The sequence below is a fragment of the Penicillium arizonense genome, assembly GCF_001773325.1.
Source record: "Penicillium arizonense strain CBS 141311 chromosome Unknown PENARI_contig010, whole genome shotgun sequence".
In the NCBI taxonomy this organism is placed as follows: Eukaryota; Fungi; Ascomycota; class Eurotiomycetes; order Eurotiales; family Aspergillaceae; genus Penicillium; species Penicillium arizonense.
Window position 1 is genome coordinate 670,491 of NW_019173287.1, and position 19,749 is coordinate 690,239.

At 50.9% G+C, this 19,749-nt stretch overlaps 9 protein-coding genes across 9 annotated transcripts; 5 read left to right on the top strand and 4 right to left on the bottom strand.

The window, feature by feature from the left end:
• Window positions 1-566: 566 nt before the first annotated feature.
• On the top strand, window positions 567-2,372 carry PENARI_c010G10327 (putative RNA splicing factor (Pad-1); the record flags this gene model as incomplete). The annotated part of the gene is made up of 4 exons (XM_022632394.1): window positions 567-1,177; window positions 1,230-1,538; window positions 1,589-2,065; window positions 2,114-2,372. The coding sequence occupies 4 exons, from the start codon at window positions 567-569 to the stop codon at window positions 2,370-2,372; spliced, it is 1,656 nt and encodes a 551-aa protein (XP_022487956.1).
• Window positions 2,373-2,949: 577 nt separating this feature from the next.
• On the top strand, window positions 2,950-4,676 carry ptcA (type 2C protein phosphatase PTC6; the record flags this gene model as incomplete). Its single annotated transcript, XM_022632335.1, has 2 exons — window positions 2,950-3,010; window positions 3,058-4,676. 2 exons carry the CDS (start codon window positions 2,950-2,952, stop codon window positions 4,674-4,676), a joined length of 1,680 nt encoding a protein of 559 aa, XP_022487686.1.
• A 779-nt stretch (window positions 4,677-5,455) lies between these two features.
• PENARI_c010G02994 (CDP-diacylglycerol--inositol 3-phosphatidyltransferase) lies at window positions 5,456-6,491 on the top strand (the record flags this gene model as incomplete). The annotated part of the gene is made up of 3 exons (XM_022632176.1): window positions 5,456-5,636; window positions 5,689-6,065; window positions 6,123-6,491. The coding sequence occupies 3 exons, from the start codon at window positions 5,456-5,458 to the stop codon at window positions 6,489-6,491; spliced, it is 927 nt and encodes a 308-aa protein (XP_022487902.1).
• Window positions 6,492-7,413: 922 nt separating this feature from the next.
• Window positions 7,414-8,788, top strand: leu2A (3-isopropylmalate dehydrogenase LEU2; the record flags this gene model as incomplete). The annotated part of the gene is made up of 6 exons (XM_022632106.1): window positions 7,414-7,464; window positions 7,516-7,536; window positions 7,602-7,667; window positions 7,717-7,812; window positions 7,871-8,498; window positions 8,556-8,788. The coding sequence occupies 6 exons, from the start codon at window positions 7,414-7,416 to the stop codon at window positions 8,786-8,788; spliced, it is 1,095 nt and encodes a 364-aa protein (XP_022487827.1).
• Window positions 8,789-9,035: 247 nt separating this feature from the next.
• On the bottom strand, window positions 9,036-10,417 carry PENARI_c010G11988 (anaphase promoting complex subunit DOC1; the record flags this gene model as incomplete). Its single annotated transcript, XM_022632441.1, has 2 exons — window positions 9,036-9,871; window positions 9,946-10,417. 2 exons carry the CDS (start codon window positions 10,415-10,417, stop codon window positions 9,036-9,038), a joined length of 1,308 nt encoding a protein of 435 aa, XP_022487745.1.
• A 747-nt stretch (window positions 10,418-11,164) lies between these two features.
• PENARI_c010G06580 (uncharacterized protein) lies at window positions 11,165-11,533 on the bottom strand (the record flags this gene model as incomplete). Its single annotated transcript, XM_022632273.1, has 3 exons — window positions 11,165-11,210; window positions 11,268-11,332; window positions 11,399-11,533. 3 exons carry the CDS (start codon window positions 11,531-11,533, stop codon window positions 11,165-11,167), a joined length of 246 nt encoding a protein of 81 aa, XP_022487740.1.
• Window positions 11,534-13,191: 1,658 nt separating this feature from the next.
• PENARI_c010G06694 (FAD-binding oxidoreductase) lies at window positions 13,192-15,094 on the top strand (the record flags this gene model as incomplete). The annotated part of the gene is made up of 5 exons (XM_022632276.1): window positions 13,192-13,356; window positions 13,514-13,706; window positions 13,764-14,848; window positions 14,896-14,969; window positions 15,019-15,094. The coding sequence occupies 5 exons, from the start codon at window positions 13,192-13,194 to the stop codon at window positions 15,092-15,094; spliced, it is 1,593 nt and encodes a 530-aa protein (XP_022487694.1).
• Window positions 15,095-15,737: 643 nt separating this feature from the next.
• Window positions 15,738-17,667, bottom strand: PENARI_c010G00616 (alpha-keto acid decarboxylase family protein; the record flags this gene model as incomplete). Its single annotated transcript, XM_022632107.1, has 3 exons — window positions 15,738-17,395; window positions 17,454-17,589; window positions 17,653-17,667. 3 exons carry the CDS (start codon window positions 17,665-17,667, stop codon window positions 15,738-15,740), a joined length of 1,809 nt encoding a protein of 602 aa, XP_022487749.1.
• A 1,085-nt stretch (window positions 17,668-18,752) lies between these two features.
• PENARI_c010G11332 (TMEM53 family protein) lies at window positions 18,753-19,667 on the bottom strand (the record flags this gene model as incomplete). Its single annotated transcript, XM_022632424.1, has 1 exon — window positions 18,753-19,667. The coding sequence occupies one exon, from the start codon at window positions 19,665-19,667 to the stop codon at window positions 18,753-18,755; it is 915 nt and encodes a 304-aa protein (XP_022487766.1).
• Window positions 19,668-19,749: the final 82 nt, after the last annotated feature.

Here is a 19,749-nt window from a genome sequence, read left to right on the forward strand (position 1 = left end):
CCGACTCTCTACTATTCATTGGCACCTACGGAGTTTGCGGTTTTTTTTTTCGGCCCTGGAGGGTCTACTTATTGTACAGTGGAATTCCTCATCCGATTCCGGTCATTGTACAATGCTGGATGACGAGCCCTATATCTTCAAGCATTTTTATCAGTCTATATGCACATTAATCATAATGCAATCAATAATGTCCCCATTAGCCTCTTGTGAATGAGTATTCTGAAATTGTAAATCTTCCACATCCACTGAATCTCACGACGATTCACCAGAGCACAGCTGCTAAAACGGGTGGTAAAACCCTGGCAGAATCCGGGGCAACCGCCTGTCGCCACGTAAAACTCAGTATATCACGTGATTTATCACCTTCACCGCCCTTCTCTTCCCCCATCACTTTTCCCCGATAATTATATGATATCCACAATCTAACCCATAGCCATTTCAACCTGTGCCTTGCCGAGAGACCGATCTCCTGCTCAGGAAGGGTTTGACTGTCACTTTTGCTTCATCTGTCGCTGTCTGACCGCAGCCAAGTAACATCCCTCCCCCGAGTCGCAACGCCACTCATCATGTCGGGACTCAACGTCGAGGCTCTCCTGGAGGCCACTGATGCAGCCCCCACCGAGACCCCCACCAGGTCTGATGACCGTGATAACCGCTCCCCCCGTGCAGACCCCGAGGACCAGGGTACCCGTTCCCGCGAGAGACGCCGTCGTCCTGACCGCGATATCGATGGCGATGAAGACATGAAGAGCCCACGCAGCGAGCTTGGCAGTGCTAACGGAAGCCAGAGAAGCCGACGCCGCAGCCGCAGCCGCGAAAGTGATCGCCGCCGCCCTCGCCGCCGTGGTGATGATTACCGTTCTAGCGGAGATTTCTACCGAGGTGGAGGCCGTGCTCGCTCTCGTTCTCCTTTCGATGATCGCCACTATCGTCCTAACCGTCGGGAGCGCGATGACGAGCGACGCCCCCGCCAGGACCGCCGTGGCGGAACTCCCAGCCGCCGGGGCAACAGCAAGTCCCCTGTGCTCAACGAGGATGAACGCGACAAGCGCACTATCTTTGTACAGCAACTTGCTGCCCGTCTCCGATCCAAGGAGCTGGCTGAATTCTTCGAAAAGGTCGGCCCTGTGAAGGATGCCCAGATTGTTAAGGATCGTGTGAGCCTCCGATCCAAAGGGTACGTCTCTTTTCCAGTCCTTCCTATAACAAACATACTAATCTTCATACAGTGTCGGCTACGTCGAATTTAGGGATGAAGAATCGGTCCCCGCTGCCATTCAACTCACTGGCCAGAAGCTTTTAGGCATTCCCATTATCGCGCAATTGACCGAGGCGGAAAAGAACCGACAGGCCCGTAACCCCGAGGCTAGCTCCGGATCTCAACACACAGCTCCCTTTCACAGACTTTACGTGGGTAACGTTCATTTCAGCATTACTGAGAGTGACCTCCAGAACGTCTTCGAACCCTTTGGCGAGCTCGAGTTTGTTCAGCTACAGAAGGATGAGACTGGCCGCAGCAAAGGATATGCGTTTGTACAGTACGTCTTCTTTTCCATGTTTTCACCTTTCATTTATTGACTTTGTTTAGGTTCCACGACCCAACCCAAGCTCGTGAGGCATTGGAGAAGATGAACGGTTTCGACCTTGCTGGACGCGCCATTCGTGTCGGCCTTGGCAATGATAAGTTCACCCCCGAGTCGAACGCCACTCGTCAGCAGGGCTCTCAATCCAGCAGCCAACAGTTCCAGGGCTCTTCCTTCTCCGGTCAAGGTGGACGTGGTATCCAAGCTGGTGGCTCCAACAACTTTGACCGTGCCGGCGGCCGTGAATCCGAGAAGGGCGGCGGTGCCAGTGCCCTTGATGACACCGATGTTGCCGGTGTGAACTTCAACAATTACAGTAGGGACGCGTTGATGAGGAAACTCGCACGAACAGATGACCCCCAACCTTCGGCCGAAGACCAGCAGAAGGTCCTCCGACCCAAAACCGAGACCAAACCCCTTCCCGTTAATGTCAACATGGCTAGCCGCTGTGTGATGCTGCGCAATATGTTTGATCCTGCCGAGTAAGTACCCTCGATGCCCATTATAGAACAAGTGCTAACATCTCACAGGGAGACCGGCGAAACCTGGATTAAAGAATTGGAGGACGACGTTCGCTCGGAGTGCGAGCAGAAATATGGCCATGTTGTTCACATTTCGCTAGATCCCAACTCCCAAGGCGATATCTACCTCAAGTTCGATCGTGTCCAGGGCGGTGAGAACGCAATCAAGGGCCTCAACGGCCGTTTCTTTGGCGGCAAGCAGATTACCGCCCAGCCTGTCGTGGATGCCGTCTACAGCAGTCTTTTCTCTCGCACCAAGGCCATCTAATCGGCTATTCTCAACAGCCATTGCCGTGGGTCCCCAACTGGTTCTTTGATCTCTAACCTGGCACATTTTCTGAAAGCAGATTCCTTGACTTCTTGCCTGGGCCTCTCTGGATGATTCTGCTCCTGGTAGGTGCCGATTTTCTTAGCGTGATTTTTTTGTGGCCACTTCATGAGCCTGAGCCTTTTCTTCTTCGATATGATTGTTTAAGTAGCGTGGCCTACATATCGAATGCTCTACATTACCAAAATCAAATTATCGAAACATCTTCCATTTGTCGTAGTGATGTAACGTTGCAAAACGGAGCCCATGTGCTGGGTCTTTGACCTGCATGGCTCTATGTAGATGCATTGTCTCTGCTGATACGGTTACTGATTTGTCCCTTATATATTATATCGTCTAGTATTTGTGCAGTACACCTTGAAGTATAGAATGTAGTATAGAATGTAGTATAGACAGTTCTATAGCAGAAGGGATGTGCCGACCCAACTCTTCTTATCTGCCGAAGCTCGGGCCACGGCTCCCCCACGCCCGGTTCATCTCTCCTTTGACCTTCAACTTCACTCTCTACAATGGGCCAATGACTCTCCTTGCAGCGAGGCGAGTAACAGGCCGAGTCTGGACCTCGGCCGACCGTTATAGTATGTGCGGACGCCATATCCCTCTAACATATAGCTAATCGCAACAGGCTCCGCCCTTCTTCGAGCGCGATACTACAGTTCCGACCCTGCGTTACCCAATGGCCAGTCGACGGCGAAGAAGCAGCCACAGTTCCACGATTACTTCGTGACACATCTGCCCTCGTCCTCCCTCCACCCAGATCCTCGTGGTCCATCCTCTCCGTTCCATAAGCTACCTCGCTCCGCCTCCGTACCGCATACCGGAGATACGCCGCAGTCGCCAGCTTCTGCCTCGGCTTCATACCAAGCATTAATAGATCGCGAGACAACCGTTGTCCGTATTCCACTTCGCAGCGCGAAGCACCATTTCGGCGCCGTTACCGCCCGTGGCACCCGCCCTGCCAATGAAGACACATACCAAGCTGGTGTCATTGATATTCCGGCCTTTGCCAAGCGGCCTCCAACGTCGCTGACTATCCGACGGCGGAATAACGGAGATCCTTTGCCCAAGCCGCGCGAGTCGCGGGCTGCGGAGACAGCTAGCGGTGATCCGCAAGTCTTCTATTTCGGTGTCTTTGACGGCCATGGCGGAGTTGATTGCAGTGCGTTCTTGAGGGACTACTTGCACGAATATATCCAGGAAGCAGCGGTAGATATCGATCTCAAGTCCAGCCTCCAGCTTGGCGCGGAAATGCCACCTTCCAACAGCGAGCTACCTGTCATGCAAGAAGGCAACCGGAACAAACTCGGAGATCTGGAGAAGAGCCTTGTACAAAATTGGAGACGCATAGTGGGTGGTTACTTCAAGCGATTCAAGCCGCCTCATTTCTCCTATCATGGCCTCGAATCTGATGACCCCAGCATCTCAAACCACGTTTCCATCGAAGAAGTCATGGAATACGCCTTCCTCCGCGCAGACCTCGACTTCATCAAAGCGCAAGCTTCCAAACGAGCCGATGACCTTGTCCAAGCCGAGAGACCTCTAAACGATGATGAAATCTTCCACCGACCCAGCATGACCCGTTCCCCCAAAATCGGCGGACCCAATCGATTCAAGGGCGGCAGCACAGGGAGCGTCGCCATGATTTCAACACCCACCCCTACCCCATTCTGGCACCCCGTCGGACCCTCAAGTCTCCTAGTAGCCCACGTCGGCGACACCCGTATGCTCCTCTGCTCAACAACAACAGGCGAAGCAATCCCAGTAACATCAAACCACCACCCCTCCTCACCAATCGAAGCAAGCCGACTCCGCCGCTATGCAGCAACCTTCGTAACAGACTCCTTCGGTGAAGAGCGCATGAGCGGGCTAGCCAACACGCGCGCCTTCGGCGACATGCAATCCAAGCGCATCGGCGTCTCCGCCGAACCAGAACTTAAACGCATTGAAATGGGACCCGCAGAGTTCTCTTTCTTGGTTATGGTCTCCGATGGTATCAGTGGTACCCTTCTTGACCAGGAGATTGTGGATATCGTCAAGGAATCCAGGACGCCTGAGCAGGGCGCGCGCGACGTGGTCAATTTCTCCACTGAGGTTACTAAGGAGGGTGACAACGCTACTTGTCTTGTTATTCGTCTTGGCGGTTGGGAGAGAAGGCTCGAGGGTGGTGTTGGGAGTTTGGGGACTAAGGAGTCTCGTGAGTGGCGTCGTCAGGATGCTACTGATCCGCGCAGGTCACGGACGTGATGGCTCTTCTTTTGAGCTTTGTTCTGTATATACTTCTGTTATTTGGCCTGTTGGCTGTCGCATATAATTGGTGGTGTCTATAGGTTGAGAGTATTTTACATCAAATGGTTGTGAATAAAAGATGTTGCGGCCTGAGGCTGTGACTTTTTGCTATACACGGATCAGATACGCGTGTATTTGAGAGGTCTTATATGTTCTGTATAATAGGGACACTAGCTATGACATAGCTGCCCGGGCGTCTATTCGGACAGATATTTTGTCTGACTAAGAGGGCGTAAACAACCCGGGAAGTTAAAGTTAGAGATAAGAAAGATATTAGTATAAGGACGAGTAGACAACGCTCCTACACTGTACGCACAAAATATTCACTGTTTCAGTTAAGTGAAGATCCTACAGTGGGTTCCCGGGAAGCTTCCAAGGATCCGAGTAATCCGTCAGGGACTGTGGACATTCCAACTCTCCTGATCTTCAATCTTCCATCCCTTGTCTTTCTTTTTTTTTTCATCTTCTTTTTTATTGCCTGCCAACTCGCGATCGTCAGATCTTTGACCCTCCTTTCACCTCTATCTCCTATCCTTATCCCACCTGGGAACTCCTTATCATTATCTGTTCTGGACAGCCTTCACGGTATGCCTATATCCGAATTCCGTTTTGTTGCCTGGCCTTGGCTGCATCAAGCTGACAGCTGTGATATCTAGCTATAAAGAATCGCGATCGGCCCGTTTCGAGTCGACTCTGAACCCATTTCAGCTCCCCAAGTCCCACCACACATTTTCACAATGAGCGCACGAACACGACGACAAAAGGCCGCTCTCGCCGCAGAGGAGAGCGAAGACTCACCTAGCGGAAATGGCTCTGTGTCAACGCCATCTAAGCGCACACCTTCCAAGAAGAGATCTAAGTCTGCCGCGCGGGAGGAGCCCAAGGAGAACATCTTCCTCTTTGCCCCTAACATCATCGGTATGATGCCTTTCCGGACCGTGATCAGTTCTAGCGTCTGACTAGCTCCCAGGATACTCCCGAGTCGTCCTGACCTTCGCCTCCCTATACTACATGCCCCTCCACCCCCGGACATGCTCCTTCCTCTACACCGTGTCATGTCTGCTAGACGCGCTGGATGGCTACGCAGCGCGTTACTTCAACCAGTCCACCACCTTCGGTGCAGTCTTGGACATGGTGACTGACCGCTGCACAACCGCTTGTCTGCTGGTCTTCCTGAGCTCCGCCTGGCCGCGTTGGGCAATCGTCTTCCAGGGTTTGATCTGCCTCGACATGGCCAGTCACTACATGCACATGTACGCGACTCTCAGCATGGGCGGATCCGACCAGAGCCACAAGAAGGTCGATTCCAGCCGCAGCTGGATTCTTTACCAATACTACCACAGCAAGGTAAGCCACAACGATAAGCTGTACTTACCAGCCAAGCTAATCCGCTCCCTCACTTAGACCGTCCTGTTCATCTGCTGCGCTCTCAACGAGGCCTTCTTCATCGGCCTCTACCTTCTCTCCTTCTCCTCGCCCATTCTGTCTCCCTCGCTCCTGCAGCCCGTCCCAGACGCCCAGGCCTCCTCCGCTCAGCCCGGAAACCCCGCCCACCCCGAGCCCGCCAGTCTCTTCGCCAGCCCATGGAGCGCCGGTGCCCTCGAGATGGCCCGTGCCAACAAGCTCGAGAGCACCTGGCCCTGGATCATCACCGGCATCTCGCTCCCCGTCATGGCTTTTAAGCAGTTCGTCAATGTGGTGCAGATGGTCAATGCCGCCCGCTGGATGGCCGAGGGTGACCTCCAGGCCCGCCGGGCCAACCGCAAGAAATGAAGGCGACAAGTCTGAGGCATGAATGGCTACCAACACGGTAGCTAGCTAGTCCGCTGATTGTGCATCTAGCAGATGTCTCATATCTCTCACCTTATTCATCCCCTTCTCCTTCCTTCTTGTCATGCATGTCTTGGAGCTACGGTCTGTGTTTTCAGGGACGATCAAGCGGACAGCAGTTGGAGCTGTCCCTTCCTCCCTATGGCAATGGTTGGTCTGGTAGCTGGATCCTATTCATGAGTTGTCTTGACTACTGCTCGTTTTGGTGGCCCAGACATAGTCCGCTTTCTGGAATTTTGTACAGTACACACGTGGGTTGTGTTTTTACTACCCTTTCGCTTTTCTTTTTCTTCTGTTTCCCCTCTTTTTTACTCTTCACGTTTACCCATTTTCTCGGCTCGAGCTTTCTGCCTGGCTTGTGTTTTTCAATCTTGTTTCTTTTAGTCATTCTTAATGCCATTATACATCCTTTAATGCTTTTTCCTGTGTCAAAGACGCTAGCCGCGGTGGACTGAGTTTCATTTTTGGAACGAGGGATCTGACGACGGCCATTGTGTATTGAATATGCTTTTAAGCTTAGTCTTCCTTGTTCCATGGACTATTTGACTTTGTTGATTCAATTGCCTCCTGTTTAAGATGTAATCTGACTAGCTGTTACACGTGCATCGAAGAAGTTCACTGGAATGGCAACTAAACCAAGACCAGTGTTTCAAATGTCATGAGTCAGAGAGCTCACAGGGCTAGCAGAAGCTATGCATTGAAGATATAGATGAAGCTATAGACCGGGAATAAGCGACTCCGGGTTTATGTCATCGGCCGCCGATTTCGGAGATGGCGGGGTCGAATTCACCCGCCCGCCGTTTTTATAACTGCAGCTCCCCTGAACACCAACTGAGTCACTTTCATTTGTATTCTCTGCTTCAATATGTCTGCCTTCAACATCGTTGTCTTTGGTGGTGACCACTGCGGTCCTGAGGTACGTGGTTGAGAACCCCACCATCCGTGCATCTACTGACATTCAGTATAGGTTACTGCCGAAGCTATCAAGGTAAATTGACAATTGCGACAGGAGAGCACAGAATACAGATGCACATACTAATTGCATTGGCGTAGATCCTTCGTGTCATTGAAAAGAACCGTGATGTCACCTTCAACCTGCAGGACCACCTCCTCGGCGGTGTAAGTATACATATACCACAGTCCAAAGCTCAATATCTAACAATTGCAGGCCTCAATTGATGCCACCGGCTCCCCCCTGACCGACGAGGCCCTCACCGCTGCGAAGAACGCCGACGCCGTTCTCCTTGGTGCCATCGGCGGACCCGTACGTCAACTCACCAACCCAACGCAAAGCAAAAGCAACCACTAACACACACACAAAGAAATGGGGAACTGGCGCCGTCCGCCCGGAGCAAGGAATCCTCAAGCTCCGCAAAGAAATGGGTACATTCGGCAACCTGCGCCCCTGCAATTTCGCCGCCCCATCTCTAGTCGACAGCTCCCCCCTCAAGGCGGAAGTATGCCGGGGCGTAGACTTCAACATCATCCGCGAACTGACCGGCGGCATCTATTTCGGCGAGCGCAAGGAAGACGACGGCAGCGGCTTCGCAATGGACACAGAGCCCTACAGCCGCCACGAGATCGAGCGCATCACCCGTCTCGCCGCCAACCTGGCTCTGCAGCACAACCCCCCTCTGCCCGTCTGGTCCCTGGACAAGGCTAACGTCCTCGCTACTTCGCGTCTGTGGCGCAAGGTCGTTACGGAGATTATGGCTAAGGAGTTCCCTCAAGTCTCTATTGGTCACCATCTCATTGACTCCGCTGCTATGCTTATGGTTAAGGATCCGAGGAAGCTGAACGGTATTGTTGTTACTAGTAACCTCTTCGGTGATATTATTAGCGATGAGGCTAGTGTTATTCCTGGTTCGTTGGGTTTGCTGCCTAGTGCTAGTTTGAGTGGTGTTCCTGATGGCAAGGCTCGTGTTAACGGTATCTACGAGCCTATCCACGGTATGTTTTTGTCATTCTTCTTTCTGGTTTGTTGCGATTTGCTAATTGAATATGCAGGTTCTGCCCCTGATATCGCTGGCAAGGGTATTGTCAACCCCGTTGCTGCTATCCTCTCCGTCGCTATGATGATGCAGTACTCCTTCAACATGTTCGACGAGGCTCGCATCATCGAAAAGGCCGTCAGCAATGTTATCGAGGCTGGTGTTCGCACTGGCGACATCGGCGGCAAGGCCAAGACCACCGAGGTTGGTGACGCCGTCGCCGCCGAGCTGGAGAAGTTGCTCAAGTAAATATGGAGCAGCGGCTCCACTGTTTCTATATGAGATATGACTAGCATAAAAAAGGCCCAAAAATTGAATACCCGTTTAAGATGCAACCTATTGATTCGCCTGGACTTGCCTAACGATATGTCCACTGACACTGGGTATCTTGAACCTGAAAGACACGAATAAACTCCCATATGAACCACGTTTTCGGCATTTGGATACCCAGCAACGCCGTCCTTTATTTCTCTTTCCTTTTCAACTCATAAACCATTCATCGTATCACCGGCTCACCCATCCAATCCGGCTCATCAAGACCAGAAGGCGCAGTCAACCTCTCCGTATCAACACCATCGCTCACCCGCCCACGCAGATCATGAGAAGCACGAAGCGAAGGCCGCCTCAGCCTCACATCAGCAGAAGCAGAAGGCGCAGCAACAGCCCGGCGTCGACTATCATCAGCCGCAAAGACCTGGAAGCCCCGAACATGCGTATCCTTCCCGTTCTGATGATTCTCCATAATCCGCATCTGGATGACCATAGCCTTAAGCACATTACCCGAATAAGGATCTTCCTGGTCGTCCTGGCTATCACCCTCCTCGTCTTCATCTTCGTAAAACGGATCACACTCCTCATCATGCTCGTGGTCAGGGCCTGTATTGTCACAGTTCCGGTACGTAGTTCGGCGCCGTCGCCGCATACTCGTCGACCGACGTTTCCTTCTTCCCGCGTCATGCTGTACCCAGCCGCCGTTTCGTCCGCCGACGCCTTCTAATGGTACATCTACCCACCCGCATGGGCCGTCGCCTTCCCATGTTGCGAACTCGACTAGGTCGTTGCCGCCCATCCCGGCGGCGAAGATCATTTTCGTAGGTGTGTAGCTTTCGTCTAGTTCAAAGTCGAGGTATACCCGGATCCGGACAACAGCGACTAATTTGAAAAAATGTAGCGTTAACGTATGTGGCTGCGGGCCGTCGGATTGCCAGTATTGGGATGGGGAGGCGTTGCGGAGGGCTGCAACGCCGCAGCCCGGTTTGGAGGTCGACACGGTCCAGGAAGCTAGAGATGAGATCTCACGCAGGTTCGGGGGTAAAGGGGAAGGAGACTTTTCTGTAGAGAGGCGGGTTAGCACCGGGGAAGCGTGGGACCAGTCGCCAGCTGTAGGATAAGGAGGGTAGTCGTACCTCGATCGTGCATCTCCTCGTCGGGGTCTTCTTCCTCGTCGAAGTGGTCCTGGATAACCTCCTCCTCTTCCAGTTCCTCGCCGTCAATATCGGAGTCATCGTATTGCCCTTCAGTGCCGTCTTCGACATCGAAAGAATCGTCGTGGTCGAGTGGTTCGTCTTCGCCTGTCTGCGTCATCCCCCGCGGGTCATAGTCCTCGTCGAATTGGTCGTCATCCATTGTCTCTGATGGGGGTTGTGCCGCGCCTGGTCGGCCGAAGATTGTAAAGGGGTTTATTTGGACGGGGTGTCCCGCCTGGGCGAGTGCATCGGGTGTGATCACATTTGGACCTGTTGATGGTGGGAGTCGATGGGTTGGGTTTGAGGGTGTGTGTCGCGCTGGCGGGGTGTGGAATTGGGCGCGGAGATTCCCCTGTGCTGGGTCCTGGTTGGGGAGGTCGCGCGGGTTGGGTTGTCGACGCAGGTGAGGCATTGTTGTGGTTGTTCGGGGAGTTGATGTTTACGCGCAGAAGCTGCATTTCCTGTTGCGGTTAGCGTCTTAGCTATATGGATGGCATGTTCAGTTGTTTCTTTTCTTTGCATTGGATAAATTGATAAATTGTTTTTTGTGCTATACTACTATATAATCCAGCACTCGGCTTCTTGGTGAAATAACAGCTTGACTAGACCGGAGAGTGCAAGTTTACAGAACGAGGCTAAACTCTAGATCTATACCGACAGTGGCGATGGCCACACCCTACTCCAACTTTGGAGTGTAGTTCCCTAGATATATAATCATACTCGTTATATTGATGAACAGCTCTTCACCCTCGTTTTAATCTTTGTTCTAGAATTATGCCGGAGCAAGTTACACAGTAAATAGATCCGGATCTGAAATGTACACAATAAATTGTGTACACGAGGTATTCTTTTTATAGATTAATCCCTGGTCAAATATTTCCGAATTCCCCATTGAATGCCAGAACAATGGAGCAAGGAGAAGCAAATACCAATAGCCATCAAGGTTAGAATGCTTTGTGAATGTTATCCGCTCTATCGCTGGATCGCTAGAACAAGTACGAAGCACAGGCGACAAGGAGTTATAAAAACCCTAACCAAGTTCAAAGACTTTGTATAATATGGTATTAAATATGGCTCGCGTATTCACAGGTTTCCTGGTCCATTCCAACGCCGCTCAATCATTCCATCAAGGTGTGCGGTTCGTAGTAAAATGATGCGCTTAGCAGCAGCACTCGCAGCATTCGAAGCAGGCGAGACCAGCGCAGCTATAATATCATAATTAGCATCTAGGTTTGCGCACCTGGCCAAGATGTGATACTTACATTCCACAGCAGATATCACCACCCTCACCTCCGCCGCGCAGCTCCATCTTCATGGACTCAGGGTTCTAGAATGAGATTGTCTGATTAGTTCATGCTTTTGATGGTTGTCTTAAGCGAGTGTGAGGCCTTACCGGCTGCTGAGAGACGACCTGGTTGGCAGTCATCTCCTCGGTGTTGGAGGGCTGGCGCATGGTCATGGTTGCCGCGTCCCAGGTACCCTCCTGGGTGGGCTTAGACTCGTTCGAAGACTTGAACCAGCCGAACATTGTGAAGGAGTATTGGAAAGATGTTTAGAAAATAGGGGAAGTTGAAAGTTGTAGAAAACAGTATAGTTTAGAAAGAGGGGGACGGCACAGATAAGGGTCAGCAAAACGGATCAGCCTCAATTAATTTCCTTCTCATTTTCTAATTTAAAAGTCCCTGCCAGTCGTACACTCTACTCGGGGACACCGGACGTGTCTCAGAAACTGATAGGCCACTGGAACTACCTCAGGCAGCCGTATTCTGTGGTGGGGCGGCACGAAAGTGAGGCAAACCTCGCTCCTGTGGCTTCAGCCCTTCTTGATACGGTTCAAGACTCTGGGATTAGGGATCTAGGGACTTTCCGCCACGAAACATGACATCGGTGGCTTAGGTAGATTACTCTCAGGTGTTCAGATGCCGACTGTTAGGGGTAATATCTGCAGTTCCACATCGGAAGTATTAGGAAGTGGACCGCCAAGCTTTGATCAAGCTTTGAACAAACTTGGCACATCGTTTCCCTCTCAGCCCTATTGCCTTTCGACGTCATTGTCTTTTTATATGCTATTCTGGGAATTACCGTGGGTACTTGGAAGTCCTTCATGCAATCATAGGCCATAAGTCCTTTCACACCCCTAACTTTATACAATCTAGATGATGAACCCGAGGCACTCGAAAATGGACAAGAAAGAAGTGAAAAAAAAGAGGCTAAAGTAGGGCAAGAACAATAAATAAAACGTTTTCCTCGATTGAAGACTTCGTGTAAAGACTGTCCAATACTTCATGACACTGCATCCAGTTATGGCCCCTGCCCTGTTGTGTCGAATCCCAAGGCAAATTATTCTCTAACCTGTCTGATACCCGAAACCTGCGAGACACCAAAAGACAAAACGTCACTACAACCAATACTTATAATGAAACGAACTTTTGATTCTTGCGTACATAAACCATTTCATGCAGAGGCTCCCCTCGAAATGCCTGCCGGGTTGTGGCCCTTGAGAGTGGCTCGCATTGTGCAGAGCTCGGATCTCTAGTTTTAGACTTTGACCAACAACTTGATTTTGAGTGGACTTGTTCTTTTACTGCACTACTTACGCCTTCCCCATTATCTACATCTAACACCCCACACTTCACATCATTCGCAGCCCTTGCCTCGCGCGGTCTCTTAAGGCTGCCGATACATCCAAGTAGGCGCCAATATTCACTTTTTCAAGACACAGCCGGCTGGTCACATCCCAAAGATGCGGGCGTGATAGCACTCCTATGTCAAGTTTGAGCTTCACTTTGTGTCGCAGACTCCAATAGCCATGGCCAGTGGACTTGGACCTATGAGGCGAATCTCCCTGATTGGTCAGAAGTTCGGAAGGCGGGCCGCCCAAACCACAAGTCCGTCGGCACGGAAACGGATCTGCCGAAGGACGAACCCACCTTATTATTGCCCGTCGATGAGCAGTCCTATCTCCTCGTCACAGGGGGTGCGCAGGCGGAAGCAAACTGACATATCTCTGAATTGTGCTGTGCTGCTGTCCTCGCTCAGATCGCCATATCAAGGACAAAGCTTTGGTTCGCTTTGAACGCTCCCTGATTAGTGGTGCAATTTTACAGCTTTCTACCCCGGGCCAACATCTTAGTTCTGTAATTAAGTCTGGACGCAGTTGGGTCAAAGACTCCGATGTTTATCACAATGCTCAAGACTGTACGCATCCAGGCTCTATGGCGACAGAGCTTGGGTCGACATGCGCCGAAACAGAAGCAGCTTAGAGTGCTGTCAAGACCCTACTCGACCAAATCAGCCAAGCCAACAGGCTCAGTTATCCCCCTCCTAGGTCTCACAGCTGTTATTTCGATGGTAGCTGGATATGGCTTTGCGACACAGTTCTCTCCGTCGCCTCTGTCGGGTAGTTTAACGTTGGTCCAGTATCCCGGGAAGGCGACCATGATATCAGCAAGTCTAACATACAATCGAACGTCATCTTATAGCATTTGCTGACTGTGGATTACATCAGGCAGCGCATGAGATCTCAAGCATTCTAGGAGAGGATTCAGTAAGCTACGATGACGACGACATTGAGACACACGGCTTTTCAGACTGGGCTTCCACAAACTCGACGGGACGCGCGGTAGCCATCGTATATCCTAGGTCTACTGAAGACGTGTCCAAGATTGCAGCTATTTGTAGCAAGTACGGTGTCCCAATGGGTAAGCATTCCAATGAGGCGCTGCGTTGGCGAGGAGACATAGTCTGACTGATTGAAGTGGCTTTCGGAGCTGGATCGTCCATCGAGGGCAGCTTCTCATCACCGCACAGTGGCATAGTCATAGACTTCACGTACATGGACAAGGTCGTTGCCACCCATCCCGATGACATGGATGTGGTCGTGCAGCCTGGAGTCAACTGGGTTGACTTGAACAAAAGCCTAGAAGCCGAGGGCTTGTTTCTCCCGCTCGATCCCTCCCCGACTGCAACCATTGGCGGCATGGTTTCTACTAACTGCAGTGGTACAAATGCCTTCCGCTATGGTACCATGAAAGACTGGGTCCTTAACGTGACTGTCGTCCTTGCTGACGGCAAAGTCATCAAGACGAGGAGACGGCCTCGTAAGACTTCCGCCGGGTACAACTTGACCTCACTTTTTGTCGGAGCAGAGGGCACACTCGGTATCGTCACTGAGATCACACTGAAGTTGGCCGTGGTGCCAAAGGAGACTAGTGTCGCCGTCATCTCTTTCCCTACTGTTAAGGATGCAGCGTCTGCTGCGACCAAGGTCATCCGCTCCGGTCTGCAATTGGCCGCATTGGAGCTTATGGATGATGTTCAAATGCAAGTTGTCAACCGGCATGGGGGCGAGTCAGTACGGATGAAGAATCTGGACGAGTCTCCGACACTCTTCCTTAAGTTCTCGGGCCCTACGCAGGAGGGTGTCCAAGCAGATATATCTCAGCTCCAGAACCTAATCAAATCTTGCAACCCGGGAAAGTCCTACTTCGCGAGAAGCAAACAGGAAGAGACAGATCTCTGGGCAGCAAGGAAGGAAGCGCTTTGGACAATGACGTCTATCAAGCCAGAAGGGCATGCGCTGTGGTCCACTGATGTGGCTGTTCCCATTTCTCGCCTAGCAGAGATCATCGAGCTATCTAAGAAAGACGCAGAGAGCTTGGGCGTCTTTGCCAGTATTATCGGGCATGTTGGCGACGGAAACTTTCACGAGGCGATGATGTACGATCCCAAGAATACAGCCCAGAAGGCTGCGGTGCAGGATGCGGCGTACAAGATGGTAGGACGAGCTTTGGAGATGGACGGCACGGTTTCCGGCGAGCATGCCATTGGGATGGGGAAAATGGTGAGCTCACCCTCTTCTTGTACCGAAACGGGGACTAACGCACTCAGAATTCCCTCGTTGATGAGTTGGGAGGCGACACGATCGAGGTAATGAAGCGTCTGAAACAGGCTTTGGATCCGAAGTAAGCCTCAGTTCGTTTTTTTAAAGGATCCCAGACTAACTTCTCATAGGTGGATTTTGAATCCAGGGAAGGTCTTTGCTCTCCCGGCCGGCTCGACGGCCGTTGCAGCCAAACGATTAGAGTAGTCGACTTTGTTATCCCACGAAAAGAGTCGCGTAGTCACCAAAGCCAAGCAGCGCCCCAGCAAAATCGCTAAATTCTAGAAGGTTGGAATCCACCAACTTACTGCGGGCACCTGGCGAATATAGAGGAGCAGTCAATTCTCTACTTACCTAGTGTAACACCGGCAGAGAAGTCCCATCTATTAGCATCAATTATTCCAATAATTATTGATCTGGAAACCAATAACCATAGGACACAAACTTTGGGAATCATGTTGCAGATTGTAAGTCAAACTTGACATCCCAGCGGTAAACAAATTTAGCACGTCGATTCCTCTCAGCCCTATTGCTTTTCGACGTCATTGTCTTCATATGCAGCTATAGGCTATACGTCCTTCCACAACCACACATTTATAGAATCTACATGATAAACCAGAGGCTCTCAAAAATGGTATAGAAGAGGCAAAAAAGAGTCTAAAGTAGGACGGAAACAATGCATAAGACGGTTACTCGCTTATGAGCCCTGTTGTTACTACAGTGGGTACAAAGAACATCTTCATATGGAATACTAGTAGCAACTTATCTCTAACCCGTCTACCTGAAACCCACATACAAAAAGGCAAACTGTCATTACATACAACCAATAGTTATAACTAAACGTGTCGAGTCACTTCCGACTTGTGATTGCATCAATAATGCCACGCAGAGACACCGGTGCATCATCCTTCGGCATATGCAACTCCACAAGTCGCAATGGGGCCGGATTCTTCTCATCAAAGTTCTCGGCAGGTCCAAACTGAGGATCGACAAGAAGCATATCCAACTCAGCCCTGGTTCGAACATCATAGGTACGTACGGTATCAGGTGCGGCTTGGAAGACAGTAGGGAGTAGCTTGTAGTCCCAGGGTTGGATATCGTTATACTCCTGATCCTCGCCGTGCACCATACGTTCAACTGTGTACCCTTCATTATTGACGACAAACATGATAATCGGGAGGTTCCGGCGGACCATAGTGCTGACCTCTTGTGCAGTCATTTGGAGGCTGCCATCTCCTGTGAGAAGAATAGTGCGTCGGCGAAAGGCGTTGGACTTTTGCTCATCTTCGCGTGCGGCTATGGCAGCTCCTACGGCTGCGCCGACTGCGTATCCGATTGAGCACCAAAGGTATTGCGATAGCAAGAGTGCTCCCCGTGGGTATCGGGTCCATGTGGTGCCGAAGAGCGAAGTTCCAACGTCCGCTGCTATAATATCGTCTTCCTCTAGCCAGGTGCTGATCCGCTGCCAGACCCATTCCTGTGTTAGGGGAGATGACTTGTCGAGAATACCGCCGTGGATGTCGAGTGCATGACCCCAATAAATGCCTCCCTTGGACGGCGAGGAAGCGGAAGAGTCTGAATTATCTCTCTCAGAAGTGACGCTGACTTTACGTGCTGGCGTAGATGCCGAGGAGTTGAACGGTGACATGCGACCTTCAAGGGCATCACTGAGCTTGGTGAGAACGCCACTCATTTCGAGACTAGCAACCTCTTGACCTCGCATCTCGACTGTATCACGTCCGAATTTGATGGTCTCGATATGAGGCATGTCTGTCCTAAAACCCGCTGTATTGAGATCTGTCGGACGTGGTCCAATCACTAAAATCAGGTCACTAAGCTGGACTTGCTCGAACACACCAGGTTCCGAGATCCGCTCTGCGTATACGCCGCGGTAGTTTATTAGGCTTTCATCCGCGATGCCCTTAGCCATCGGCATGATAAAGCAAGGCAGACCCGACTTCGCAACCAATGATCTGGTCGACTTCAGGACTTGTGGTTTGCCGCCCAAACTATCAACAATGATAATCGGGTTCTGGGCTCGCAAGATCCGATCGAGAACCATATGCACGACATGCTCTTCCACTGCCATGGGGTTGGATGCGGGTTCTTCGAGGACCAGTGGACGCTCAAGCGGAGATGGATCTACTTCCGCCTGAACGAGATCCATGGGGAACCCAATATAGACAGGCTTGCTGGAGCGGTAGCACTCGGTGATAGTCTCGTCGATGCGTTTCGACGCAGTTGACTTGTCTTTCAGGATCACCACGGCACTTGAGATCTGTTCGCTCATTTTGGCGAATCGCCCAAAATCTCTATCCGCCAGTGTATGATGCAGTAAGTCTCCCTTATCCATGGCTGTTGTCGACGGGTATCCAACGATGTGGATGACAGGTACAAGCTCAGCGCTTGAGCCTGCTATAGCATTGATGGCGGAAAGCTCCCCTACACCTAGGGTAGTTGCGATCACCGATATTCCTCTTATGCGTGCGTAGCCATCGGCTGCATATCCTATTGTCATATTTTTGTGAGCTTGGAATCTAAATTGAATGGACATCTATTTACTTACCAGCGTTGAGTTCATTGACGTTCCCAACCCAGTTAAGCCCACATGTATCAACGTAGTCGATGCATGTCAAATTGAAATCACCGGGGACACCGAAGACCGACTCAATACCAAGTTGGTGAATGCGACGAAAGAGATACTACATGTTGAGAATATCATTGTCAGTGAGAGGCAGTAGTAAATAAGGTTGACAGATGTATACCTCAGCAAGATGCATGATGAATCCGGTCAAAGACAAGTAAAAACGTCCTTGAAAGTGTGATAAATATAAGTGCAGTCCAGTGTTAAAGTGCTTCGTAATTCCTCATCTTTGGCAATCCTACCAGGGCTTTTATATTGTTCTCATCACCCACATTTTGTCACTTCGATTCTTATTGCACCGTTGTGATGGATATATTCTTTCCCTCTCGCAGCCAATCTCATCCTTGTATTTAAGTGAATGGTGTCTATCTGCATCATCAGAATTACGTTTTACCCAATCATATCTAACGTGTCGTTCTAAAATTACGCGAAGGGGAGCTATGCGCAAGATCGGCGAAGTTGTATCACCCTCCCACACCCCTTCAAAAGCCACTTAGAGGCTGACGACGCCACAGCTTCGATACTGACATTTCTTTGTCGGCTGCCTGTCTCTTATTATCAGTTCAATCCGAATCGGGGTCCATATCTGCGTAAATCACTACTATCTTGCCACACAGGACTCTAATGACTTTCACGTTTACTACCTACCTAGGCAAGCTGGTGCGGTGTGACAGATGCGTGAATTAGATACTTTGATATGCTGGATGTCTTAGCCAAAGCTGCTTACGTTGTCGTATCTCAGCTATCCGATGTGTCAAGTAGGGTGTTCCCCGTCGATAGCAGCGAATACGATGACAATCAACCGTAGCTTCATGTCACGCGTTTCAACTTCTCCAGGAGGAAGTACCAGCATATGATTGCTCCAGTAATGATTAAGTACGCAAGCTTTTCCTTATTTGCACCCGCCGGAGATTCTGAGCATCATACACCTATTATGGCCGATTGCCACATCTATGGGATAGCAGACATAGTGCCGAACAAAAGGCGCGGTGAGGTGACCTTTCAGGGGCTTTTCTAGCTGCTTTTTCGGGGGTATTGTCTTCTGCGTAATGCCTAGGGAAGAGTTTGCTTGTCATCTTGCCTGGTATATGATAGGCAGCAACCCGGTCGTCAGGTAGTGCCGGCTAAGACATGATCTCACAAAAAAAAATAGTATCACAATCGGAGCGATCATCTTATCCTCATGGGGAAACCAATGCAGTATAGCACATCCCCAAGAGCTCACAAGCGGCTGCGAATATTTAGCTGCTCTGGGTTAGATACACCAGGGTCTGCAACGTCATGTCCATCCCAAAACCGCTGCACAGCCAACCAGTACCGTGTAGAATCTTCCATTATCAAACCACAATGCGTCCCATGCTCAAAGAGAACCTGATCGGCATGATAACCCCGGTCCCGGGCCTGATCGATATGGGTTTGCACATCGGTCCATCCAACCATTGTATCCTTCTTCGTGTACATGTACAGCCTCCTTGTCTGTCTCCCAAAAGTAGATGGATCATTGAGTAAATCACGCAAGTCCCGCAGAGAGCGCATTACACCCGAGTTCTGGAGTATCCTTACCACAGCGACCGAGGGATAGAGCATTGTCTTCGTGAAGAGTTGGGATATGATATCCTCACCCATCGACAGTTTTACGGCTCCACATGTCTTCTCGAAGCTGTCCTCACCGGGACAACAGTCGAAGATAACGCCACGAAGACTTGAGAGGAATAATGCACCTTGGTCGACACCCTCTTTCATTGCCAGTGCCAGTTGGGCACCCATACTAACGCCGCCATTGGAGAAGAAATGAAGCAAAGTGCCGGGATTAGTCGACTTTGCTAGTATCCGCTGGATCACTTGGCAAGTTGGTTGCAGACGCGCGCGGATCAGGCGGAGAGGCCAGAATGCCGTGTCGTGAATAGTAGTTGTAATGACAAGTATGCTGGCTCCTGGGTACAGCTGGCGATATTGAGTGATGTATTTGTTGATCCGCCGCGGGGTTGCTCCGCCATTCCAGGTGCAGAGGATGATTATTGACGGTGACGCTCCGTCAACTGTGACCTGGCCAGCTATACTTTCTTGAGGTTCATATAGATAAATATTCTCGCTCACAAGCTGCAGAGAGTCGAAGTTTGAGTTGCTTGAGTCCATGGTGGGCAATGTGTCTGACATGCGGGGGTGTTGTGAGTGTTGATCTGGCTAAAGAGCGTTGGGGCCGTGTCAGCCCGTGGGG